Genomic DNA, 12,804 nt, shown 5'->3' on the forward strand with positions numbered 1-12,804 from the left:
CAATGAATCATATGAAATTGTAAAGCATAGAGGTAACCGATGTGACCCCAAAAAATCTCAAATTTCCTTCACTATGTACCTAATGATATGAAAAAAGTAAACCTTTGATTTTCACTATCCATGTGTTCTAAGTAATTCAATAAAGTTGGTCGATAAAAATAGGACATAAATATGTCCACAGATACTTTTTTTGTCCCATTACCAAACTATAAGTGTTAAGAAATAAATATTACCTTATCACAATATAAAATCAATGTTTATTTATTTATATGATTATAGAAGCTTGAAGTAGTGGACTTGCCCCTATGAATGATGAATATAACTCCACATTACAACGGGGTTTGGAATCTCTTTAAAAAGGTGAAAGAAGAAAGATGGATTATTATTTCTAGAGGCCTTGCATGGTAAGTAAGTACATTCGTAAACCCATAATCTCTTTGTTTTTTCTAAACTACATTTCACTTATGTTAGCTTTATTGTGTTTTAAGATCTTGTTAAAAATTGTACCCATGTGCAACCAGAAAGCAATGAAAATATGAGAGTAAAGGCTGAAGCTGCAAGGAGTGACAACAATAAAAATGTGTGAGTTTGTTTTTGTATTCAACAAAGATGATGATGAGAACCTTGATGCAACCCCTAACTCCCAATACATTTATTTAACTCCCAATACTTTTATTTTTTTATCTTTTTGTTTTTCCTATAACAAGGGATTTTTTTTGCCTATGATAAGGGATTACTCTTTTTTGTCCCAATCCAAGATGTACTTATTCACTGATTAAGTAATAAAAACTATATTTGGCCTCAATCTTTTGTAAGATTTACTATCTTTCATCTCTCAATCTTTTGTAAGATTTATTATCTTTCATCTCTCAATGTTTAAATGCAAAAAAATTGATTGTCTTCACTTTCACTTGCACATGCACAAGCAAGATAATACGGAGCTCCGCTCTTGCATGTGCCTACATACTGAAACTAGCACAAGGGGCTCCTATCTCGATTATAGGCCCAATAGTAGATTTTTATATTATGTTATAAATGTGCATTTTTAAAATGTAAATGTGTAGTTTTTTCATATAAATGCGTATTTTTCATGTTTTAGATTTTTTTTCTTTTAATGGGGCGTGGGGGGGAGACATAATGGCAAAGAGAGAAGAACATCTCATCTGCTTCTCCCTCTCCCATTCGACCCCCCTTCTCTCTATTTTTTTCATAGACTACAGTGCGATTATGTCTATGGCAGTGGCTATATGCCCGGTTATGCTTTGATTGACTATATACGTGGATGTAGTTGCATGCATAGCCATGCAAGAGAATTTTAAAAGTCTAAATTTTATTTGTTGAAGCATGGTTATGGACGTGGATATGTCCTCCTCCTCTTGTGGTGCATCATGTGAGGCATTATTGCTAAGGAGAAATCCTCAAGATATGAGAGTGATGAAGACGCACCCTACAATGTTGAAACAACTAGAGAAGAGGCATGAAAACGGAGGAGGTCACAATGTTTAGCTATAGGTGCATGTGGATAAAACTAAAATGTTACCCATGTAAGTAGGCTAGTGTAACCCTGTAGAATTTATCCATGTGCCTAAAACTGAAAACACGAGCTTCAAATTGGTGCCCATCCACTTATCTTACAAGTACACGTATCACACATTACCTCGTTCAATAGTTCAATAATGTTTATGAGATATAGATGTGTTAGAATGCATAGCTCTTAAGGTATTTGCTGATGTGTTTTCTTTTCCTTACACACAAACTTCAATTTTCTTTGTAGGGTTCAAATTTCATGTTCTAATACCTAAAACACCATGTTAACAAAATGAAAAAAATACATAACTAATGTAACTTCTCTTTGTCTTTGTAGAGAACGAAATAAGGAAAATATTAATACATGTAGCAGGAAAACATGACAAAATAAATACCTAAAACACCATGTTAAAAAATTGAAAAAAAATACATAACAAAAAGACCATGTCGTTCATGAACTACGTCTAAAGACCAAAATAGATAACATACTAAAAACATGCAACTGGTCAACTAGTAAATTCTGTAATGTTAAGCATCAAACACAATCACCTTTGCTAAAAATTTAATGATTTTCTTTGTGCTCAAATTTTTTATTGGGTTTACCTTCGTGATAGATAGCCCACATGGCTTAGTTTTTAGCTACGCTAACTTTTATGTATTCATCTTCTTGGGGTTGAGTTCCTCGATAGTCCATATACTTTTATCTTTAAGTTTGTTGGTAAGACCCTAATCTCATCACTTTTATAATGATAAGTTTCTTCTACATGATTACCTTGTCTTGAAATTGAGGTAAATACTAGCTCCCAACCGAACATTGACACTATTGCATGTAGTAACTGCTCAACCTAGTATGCCTCCTTATCTCCATCTATGTACATTACCCACACAACTCTCATTAGGGAGTCCACTCTACTTAAACCTATGCAACAAACTCTTCTTTGCATAGAGTTTTTACTAATAGGCTTAGCTTATTTTCAAGGGTCAAGAGCCACTAGTCAGTCCTTTAGTTCACTTTTTACACACTCTAATTGCAAACATAGTCGGGACGTAGAGAGATAAGAGAGGTCGTTTGTTTGCATTTTCCATTCCTTCCACTATGTAGATAAACTCCCTAACAAAAGCTTCAATGCCTTTTCTATGGCTAAAATGACGTATTCTTCTTTTTTCTTTTTTCTTCTCATTATCTGATTATCTTTCGCTTCTTTTGCATCTTTTGGTCCTTGGAAGTTTGAGTTTTGGCGTTCTGGTTCTTAAGAGGTTGCTAAGGCGGAGTTTTTATCTTTCCTTTCTAAGGCGGTGATCTTTTGAACACACTTTCTAAGAGAAGACAACTTGAAACACATACAACTTTCCCACTACTCGCGAACTTATCAAGCATTTCAACAAACCTTATGAGAATAACGAGGGTACCTCGATTTGATCAGCAACATTGACAACAAAGGCGTTGGGAAGAGCATGAACCGCCAGCCATTTGTCATCCTTTTTTATTTGTAAACCGGGCACATCGTCGGGTAAGAGGATGGTAAGGCTGCTGACATCGGAGTGTGAGCTTAGGCCAAACACAAGGCTAGGGTCGGGGCAAGGGGGGTAGAAATTGTTCACAAGCACAATCCGTTCAAGGCCAGGCACTTGGTCAATCCCAGGCTTTCAAAGATGGCCTGGTAGAGGAGGGCCGCGAGCTCGTCTATGGCGGCCGGGTATTCCAGAACCTCCTCTCTGCACAAGCAAGCAGAGAGAGAGATGAAGGCTTACAAGAAAAACAAAAACACACATGAAGGCTCTAGGAAAGGAGCGGAAAAGCAAATGCTGATAACAACCTTAGTATTCCTGGTGGCGCAGGGACAAGCGTGTCTTTCCAGTCCGGGGTGGAGCCAGTACCGGTGGCGCCGCTCTCCACACTCCCGGCAGATATATTACACAGCTTTGGTAGCTCGTAGAACCTCCTCGCCTCACTCATAATCTTGACGGTATCTACTCCGTGGTTCACGACCTGCACATTTATCACAATTAATGTAGTACGATGTGAAGCTACCACCCTCGACAACCATAGTTAATCGCCAATAATTAATCAAAACCCCCTTCCCCGCCCAGCTTACTTGGAAGAAACCCCACTCCTCGACAACCATAGTTAATCGCCAACAATTACCATAGCTACCACCCTCGACAACCATAGTTAATCGCCAACCATAGCTACCACCCTCGACAACCATAGTTAATCGCCAATAATTAATCAAAACCCCCTTCCCCGCCCAGCTTACTTGGAAGAAACCCCACTCCTCGACAACCATAGTTAATCGCCAACAATTACCATAACTACCACCCTCGACAACCATAGTTAATCGCCAACCATAGCTACCACCCTCGACAACCATAGTTAATCGCCAATAGTTAATCAAAACCCCCTTCCCCGCCCAGCTTACTTGGAAGAAACCCCACTCCTCGCAGGCCCGTCCAATCTCAGCAACTATTGCCGCCCACTGGCTGGCAACTCGGCCGTCCGACACGTCTATCACAGGGATCTCTTCGTTTGTGCACACTTCTTGCAAGGCCGGACGCTCGTCAGTTGACCTCACGTAGTGGGCGGGCACGGCCGTTGACGTAAGACGAAGCCATCTTTTCGGGAAAGAGGCAAACAGAGAGAGAGAGAGAGTGTGAAAGGACCAAATACCGAGAGAACAATGAAGAGACCAAATACCGAGGGAGGCAAATACTGAGAGAGAGAGAGAGAGTGAGAGAGTGAGAGGACCTTGGATGGCCATCCTTTAAATAGCTTACCTTTGCTACAAGCGTGACAATCGTTGGCGCACATCCTTTAAGCAGCGTTACTACAAGCGTGATCAGCGTGGGACTTTACGAAGGCACTTTAACAATTAGTCTCCATCATTTCATCACCTTTGCAACCCTAATTGACCGTGATTTTATGTGCCACATAGCTGCCTAGGTGTGGATGGTTTTCATTTTGATTTCGAGTAATGTTTGTTTTGGTTTTCTAAGGATAGTCTACTTCAAAATGGTGTAGGTGAGAGAAGTACTTCTTCAAAGCTTATGACACATTTTCCCTTTTTTGTCTCTTCCCATTACACATGCATTGAAGGCCTCTTACACCCTCTTTAAAACTTATGGCACATTCCCCCCTTTTTTTTTCAAAAAAAGGGGCAAATTATATTAAGAAAAAAGGAGGAAACTATTTACACGTGATGAGTAGCTGTTTTTTGGAAAATAACACGTGGCATCAGGGCATGAGCATGCAGTCTAGCTTCTTTTCGGCTCATTGCCCCCTTTTTTAGCTCTTACCTCTTGCATATGCATTGAAGACCCCTTACACCCTCTTATACATGCCTTGATGAAAGCATTCAAAAGAGGGAAGATTCAAACCAGCTAATCTCACTTTAATTAATTCTAATGAGTTATAAAAATTTGTTCTTAAGATTTAATCAAAGATTAACTCCCTTGCTATTTTTTTTTTCTCTTTGTGGCTAATCCTTGGGCTCAAATTAATCTTTAAATTAATTAACACAACCAAGCACATCATTAGATTACCTATGTGATCTCTAAAACATGTGCATGGTTTAAGGTATAATCAATTAACTAATTTGAGATATATTACGGTTTGATTTATTAATGTTTTCTCTTATGTGCAATGAGAAAAAGAGATCAAAACACTTGATGGAGTAGTTGGTGTAATTAGATGTTTTGATGCATCCAAACACAAACACTCAAAAACATCAATTTTAACTACCCAAAATTTTTATTTTTTTATTTTTAAAAATTATTAATCGCCCCTTAATCAAAAAACTAGTCCATTAAGGGAAAGTAATGAAAATGAAGAGTTTTTTAAAAATCATGGAGTAAGATACCTAAGATCTATGCCAACACTCTAAATCATTAATATACACTTACAAAAATCATCTAAGGAGCCAAAATTAAGCAAAATAGCTCTATGTTAAACTCAATAAACTAATATGCATTTTGGAAAGCCCAAATATACCACACTCGGAGTGCACTTACTTTTCTCTCTCTCCTCTCTCTCTCTCCTCTCTCTCTCTCCTCTTCAGGCGGTGATTATGCTCCCCATCTCTTGTAGTGTAACCACCGTCTTGGAGAAGAGGCAACTGCATTATAGCTAGCTAGTACTTGAGAAGATCGCCTATTCTTGTGACCACATGAGTTGTCTATGTTGAGCTTAGGACTCCCATGGCTTGAAGAGATTCAAGACAATATCCGTCTCCTTACACACACTCTCACACTCTCACTGACATCAATTGGCAAGGTATATGGGAGAGAAGAAATGATACACACACTCTCATATTCACACACAAGCATAGAACTACCAAGAGAGGCAAGAGACAGTAGAGCTAGAGAGAGTAGGAGCATAAGAGGCAAGAGCTTAGTTCTCAATACAACCCAAGGTAATTTCTCTTTCTCATTTAAAGACAAATTCGTGTATTAGTCTTGGGTGTCCAAACTTCACTGAGTTTTGGGTGTCTTATTAGAGTCTAATGTAGATATAAGAGTGTGGGTGCATGGGATGTCAGCTCCACATAAGGCTTGGCCACACAGCCTCGAGTTACAAGTTAAAGTATAATTTATACAATGCTATAACATAATAGAGTTAATCCTATCTTGCTTAGGCAAGCATGTACACATGGGGTGTCCTGCCTTGAGTCCATAGCTTGCATGATGACCTGAGGCTTGATTACTTAGATTTCTTTGGCTTTGTTCATTCTTTATTTCTTGATGATATCTTCTTCCCCTTCCCTCACTTATTGTTGATGCTGGAAGTGATGTTGGGCACCCATTAGTTAACCTTTTGGGCAAGCATGTATACACGGAGTATGCTACCTTGAGTCCACAGCTACTTCATAGCATGCACGATTTTGATTGCTTAGGTTTATTCAGCTTTGTTCATTCTTTTTTCTTGATGATAGCTTCTTCATCATCAGCTCTCATCACTTAGTGTTGATGTGGCCCACGAGTGTGGAAGCGATGTTGGGCACCCAATAATTACCCTTGGGTTAACATTCCCCCCTCTTGGGTCTATCCTTGAGTCTAGGCAATGGAGGTGTCAACGTGATGAGGTTAAGGAATTTTAGAGGGATCATTTCTTGAGGTTTTCAAGATGGCGAGAGGATATGGATGGTGATGCAAATGCATATGCGTGAATAAACATAAGGGTCCTTAATGTGCTTGAATGGTGCAAGAACCTACCTATTAAATGTGCATAATGTGCTTGAACGATACAAGAAGCTACCTACTTTTATATGCATAACAAAAGTAGAAACAATATGCACTGCAAGCAGGAGTATCTAAAGGGGAAAAAATTGGACTTAACCATGGTCCATTGTGTGTGAGTGCAAGATTCTGCCCACATGATTGTTGGTGGCCAACCAACCCGTTTGGCCGTCACCAAGGTCACCACTAAGATTGTCCCATTGAGTAACAAACTAAGGGTTACACTTTCTTTCTTTGTAACAACTTCTAACCGTTTCTTGCTAACGGGTAGTACTCGGATGGGATGTAAGCAGCAAAGGGGATTATTCCCGCATGTGTGTAGATTAGAGGATAGAGAATTGAGTGGATAGTTGAGCTTAGGAATTGATGAGCTGAGTTTTGCCAATGTGTTATATTGTTGAGAGTTCAAGCTAATACTGAAGAATGTCTCATGGCTTGGTCTCTTCTACTCTACATGGACACTTTTATATCCTATTACCAAACTAGTGTTAAGAAATAAAATTACCTTATTGTTAAAACCCTAAATATCTTTTTAGTTAATCACTATGCATAAACATGCATAAACCAAGCATATACTCATCCACCCGACCACCCCGAAGCCCAAGGGTGCACATATAAATATACTGAAGTACCACATACCTTACCTTGGTGTCCCATACCACACCAAGAGATATGACTTCATTCCAGCAACACATAGCTCTAGATAGCATGAAATGACAAGAGAGTAGATATAATGGTCTACACAACAGAACATCCCTTGAGAGTGCCCCATGCCCCTATTATACAGGAGGGCCCTCAAGTGACTCTTATATCTCCATTTCCATGTGTGACCCTTGGTTTCCTGACCCTAACCTCAACCCAAACCCTTGCCCTCCTCCTAGAGCATGTTCCCATGCTCACATGCCTAGGGTGGATTAGCCTCTTAGTATATACACATATAATGTGCACATAACATACTTCCCCTCTCTCAAAACATTGCACTCTTGCAATGAAAAGAAGGAAACCTGCGCTGAACGTTCTCAACTAACTCCCAAGTCGAATCCTCAATTTCCCTGTCTTTTCGATTAATTTTAACCTCAAGAATTAAACGACTATGAAGTTTCCTTTCCCTAAATTCAAGTACCTTTTTAGGTTCATGTGGAACATAAGAAAAAGTGTACTGACATGAAAGATTGGATGAACTCTAACATGTGGAGGTAGTTTTAGCTCATACGCAACTGTGCCAATCCGACATATAACTCAGAATGGACCACAATATCTAGGAGATAATTTTGAGCACTTTCTTGTTGATAAAGTCTAGGAATCTTTAGGAACTTTCAAATAAACCAACGCTCCTACCTCAAAAGACCTAGATGAGCGTCCCCTATCAGCATAAATCCGTGCTCTATCATGAGCACTCCTGACAGAATCGTGAGCTTGGGTTAGCATTTCCTGCATATCACGTAAGAAATCCCTCAATGTATCAAGCTCAATGTCCTTAAGACCAACATTAATGGGTGCCCTGGGTTGACACCCATACATAAGCATGAACGGACTATAACCAATAGCTGTATGCTTAGAACTATTTATAGGTAAATTCCATCATTGGAAGATATTTTTCCCAACTTGATGGTTTTCCAAAGACATGCACAAAGCATATCATCAACAATCTAATTTACATGCTCTGTTTGCCTAGAAGACTACTGCGGGTGATCAGAGGAACATGTACTCAAAGTAGTTTCCAATTTCTTAAAAACGTCCTGCCAAAAATGAGTCATAAACTTAGAGTCCCAATCGCTCACAATATCAGAAGGTAGGCCATACAATCTAAACAGTTGCTCGACAAATTGGTAAGCCAATTTTGAGGCTTTAACTCTTATTTTTATGGGTAAAAATGTAGCCATCTTTGTCAATCTATCCCCACAATTACCCAAATGGCATCCTGACCCCTGCTGGTACGTGGAACGTCTGTAATGAAATCTACTTTCCTACTTTCAAGACGGAATATCTAAAGGATGTAATAACCCAACCGATTTAAGGCAATCTGCCTTATTAATCTGACACTTGACCACATAATTCTGAACAAAATCCTTCATTTTTTGCCAATAAAAAGTCCTTCTAGCCAAAGCCAAGGTATGTTGTATGTCCAGATGTCCTGCCAATGGTGCATCATGGCACTCAAATAGGATCCTCACTTTAATTTTCGGCACATCCGACATGTAAACCTTATCATTTTGAAATAAAATACCATTCCGAATAAAAAATTAGTTGGCTTTTCCTTCATTCACTAGGTTTTGAGCTACATCAGAGTTGGATCATGATTTTGCCAAATTTTAGTATTTTCTAAAGAAAATATATATACTACATTTTTCCCTGAGTGAATCATATAAGTTAGAAGTAATTTCTATGAAGCTAAGTTCATTAACTTCACCAATTCAACACAACGCATCAGCAATGCGATTCAAGCTAACTTTCCTGTATTAATCATCAAATCCAAGTCCTGCATCAACTCATCCTATTTGGCCTTTCTACCTTTAAGTCCGGTTGATTTTTACAAATGAGCTGCAAAGACTGGTGATCTATCAAGAATTGGGTATCTAGTTTGTGCATCGTTGAGTTTATTACTCTCAAAGGCCACAAGCTTCCCATCCTAGAACAAAGCTGCGCCTACTGCAAAATCACTAGCATCAGTCTCAACAATGTAAGGCCTGCTAGGATCTGGTAAGGATAACATAGGAGCATCAGAGTTGGACCTTGATTTTGCCAAATTCTAATATTTTTCAAAGAAAATATATGTACTGAATTTTTCCTTGAGTGTTAGAAGTAATTTCTATGAATCTAAGTTTATGAACTTCACCAATTCGACTCAACGCATTAGCAATGCGATTCAAGCTACCTTTGTTGTATTTAATCATGAAATCCAAGTTATGCATCAACTCATCCTATCTGGCCTTTCTGCCTTTAAGTCCAATTGATCACAAATGGACTGCAAAGACTGGTGATCTATCAAGACCATAAACTAAGACCCGCACAGAGATACTGTCTCCATGCCTTTAAATTGTAAATTATTGCATACAACTCTTTCTCCTGAGTTGGTTACCTAGTATGTGCATCGTTGAGTTTCTTACTTTCAAAGGCCACATGCCATCCCATCCTAGAACAAAGCTGCACCTACCGCAAAATCACTAGCATCCATCTCAGCAATGTAAGGCTTACTAGGATCTGGTAATGATAACACATGAGCATCTTGAACTTTATATTTCAAAGTATCAAACTTTTCATGTAGTTTCTCATTCCACTCAATTGGATAATTAGAATTCTTATTTTTACCCTTAAGAAGATTGGTAAAATACACTGTTACCTTTGAATAATGCTTGATAAATTTTGGAAGAAATACCACAAAACCTAAGAAAGATCTTAATTGCTTGACCGTACACGAAATTGGCCATTCTAAAAGCTTTTGGATTCAATCCAAATCTATACTTAAGCAATCTTGAGAGATCGTATGACCCTTTTTTTAACAATTCCTTCTTGAAGAAATCACACTTAGATAATTTACAATATAGTTTTTCCTTCTTGAGCCTTCCTAGAACCTCTTTAAGATGATACTCATGCTCAGCCAAAGTTTTAGTGTATATCAAAATATCATCTAAGAAAACCACCACGCATTTTTCTAATAGATCCCAAAATATATTATTCATCATCTGTTGGAAAGTTGCTAGTGCATTAGTGAGACGAAAGGGTAATACAAAAAATTCATAATGGTCATAACATGTCCTAAAAGTAGTTTTAGGAACATCTTCCTCTGTAATATGGATCTAATGATAACCGGTTCGCAAATCAAGCTTTGTGAAATACTTAGCTCCTTGCAACCTATCAATAAGATTGTCTGATCTAGGCAATGGGTATTTGTTCTTAATTGTAACCTTGTTAAGATATTTGTAATCAATACACATCCTCCAGGTACCTTGATCTTTTTTCTTAACCAGGAGAACCAGTGCAGCCCAAGGAGACTTAGTCTAATTTGACCCATCCTCAAGTATTCAGCTAGTTACTTTACTACCTCATCTTCCTCGGTCTAGCTAAGCCAATATGGAGGAATACTAACAGGTTCTGCGCCCGGCACTAGCTCAATTTTATTGTCCACTTCTCGTTAGGAGGTAATCTGTGGGTAACTCATCAAGAAATACATTGTGAAATTTGCTCTTAATGTAATTTAACACTTTACTTTCCCAAAAATCCAAAGAAATAGTGTTTACATCAAAATGAACACACGAAGACATTGGATCCATAACCAATTGGCAAAGTATTACATCAAAATGAACACATGAAGGCATTGGATCCATAACCAATTGGAAAAGTTCATAGTTAAGAACAATAAAAAATATTCGGAACCCGAAGAGTCACCCTGGAATGCAAACAGCCAAGGGTTGTGGAAAATGAAGATACAAAAAACCTCGGAATTTGAAAGGTGCAAAAAAAGGACCCCAAAGACCAAAGGGCTCAACATGATTTTTTTTAAATCACAAAAATGAAGATTTTTTTAAAAAAAGCTTTAATGAAAAGCTTCATCAAAACTTTGAAAGAAAAATTAATGAATCATGGCAGGGGAGTGCTATGTGCCAACCACTAGAAAAAAAATCCCTCCCCTTGGGCGTTGTGCGTGATTGGCTGTGGGTGAGGGGGGGCGCATGAGCTTTCTGTCCTCTCTTCCCCTTTGTCCATCTCAACTCCCTTCTCTGCTAGCTCTCTCATCTCTTCTCTTTTTAACAAAGAGATTATGGCTTAACTTTGATTATATACTAATCATGATTATTCACTAATCATGAATTTTAACTAATCAAATCTACCCATATAAGGGGTGTTCACACGCATGAGAGAGAAAATGAAGGAAAATTCAAATTTGAGAGATAGATATTATGCCGAACACATGGGAGAGAACCTGATGTATCAACATGATACCCCTGCTGATTTTTAGTAGAAAATTGATAGAAATTTTATAGCATACCTGCGGAAAACCTTCAAAAATGCATTAAAAATACCTTTTTAACCATACAAATGCTCTTAAAAATTCCTAAATAATTAGGAAAAATTCCTAAAATTATAGAAATTTAGGGAATCCTTTCTACCAAAAAATACCCACAATTGCATGTGCGGTATTTTGGTAAAAAATCAGTAAGATACTTATTTTAACCATAAAATTGAAACAAATAGCATTTCCACATGAAATTTCCCCACAACGTCGATATGTCCATCCAAGTTGAGAAAGACCGCATTCTGACTGCCATATTGAGATTCCCAATGCATTGGCCACCAAAACAAACCAAAAAATATCTTTTTTTGCTTAGTAAATGTTAAAGTTTACTTTAAAAATGCTAAAAATTTAAAATAATGAGAGAAAATTAAGAGGATAAAAAAATCAAAATATAACTAAAGATCGCTCTGATACCCCTGTTAAAACCCTAAAGATCTCTCTAGTTAATCACTATGCATAAACTAGGCATATACTCATCCACCTGACCACCCTCAAGCCCAAGGGTGCATAGATAAATATAGTGAAGTACCACATACCTTATCTTGGTGTCCCATACCACCAAGAGATATGACTTCATTCTAGAAGCACATAGCTCTAGCATGAAACAACAAGAGAGTAGATACAATTCTCTACACAAGAGAACATCCCTTTGAGAGTGACCCATGCCCCTATTATATAGGAGGGCCCTCAAGTGACTCTTGTGTCTCCATTTCCATGTGTGACCCTTGGTTGCCTAACCCTAACCTCAACCCAAGGTTAGACCTAACCCTTGCCCCACTAGAGCATGTTGCAATCCTCCCATGCTCACATTCCTAGGGTGGGTTAGCCTCCTAGTATATGCACATATAATGTGCACATAACACTTATCACAATATAAAATCAATGTTTATTTATTTATATGCCTATAAAAGTTTGAAGTAGTGCAGTACCGTCTATGCATGATGAATATAAACTCGCATAACAATGGGGTTTGGAATCTCTCTTTAAAAAGGTGTAAGAAGATGGATGGATTATTATTTTGAGAGGTGCTG

General features: G+C 38.1%; 1 protein-coding gene across 1 annotated transcript in view; it reads right to left on the reverse strand.

Annotated features, from left to right (window-relative positions):
- LOC147616722 (protein DMR6-LIKE OXYGENASE 1-like) overlaps positions 1-12,804 on the reverse strand; it is a 310,722-nt gene that overhangs the window by 146,663 nt on the left and 151,255 nt on the right. The window contains exons 2-3 of the mRNA XM_086777190.1: positions 3,948-4,095; positions 3,345-3,517 (exon numbers count right to left, since the gene is read on the reverse strand). Coding sequence (XP_086633316.1) covers positions 3,345-3,517; positions 3,948-4,095 — 321 coding nt within the window. The remainder of the gene's footprint in view (positions 1-3,344; positions 3,518-3,947; positions 4,096-12,804) is intronic.

Source organism: Cibotium barometz, chromosome 38 (genome assembly GCF_041138505.1).
Source record: "Cibotium barometz isolate CiBa-2024 chromosome 38, ASM4113850v1, whole genome shotgun sequence".
NCBI classification, from domain to species: domain Eukaryota; kingdom Viridiplantae; phylum Streptophyta; class Polypodiopsida; order Cyatheales; family Cibotiaceae; genus Cibotium; species Cibotium barometz.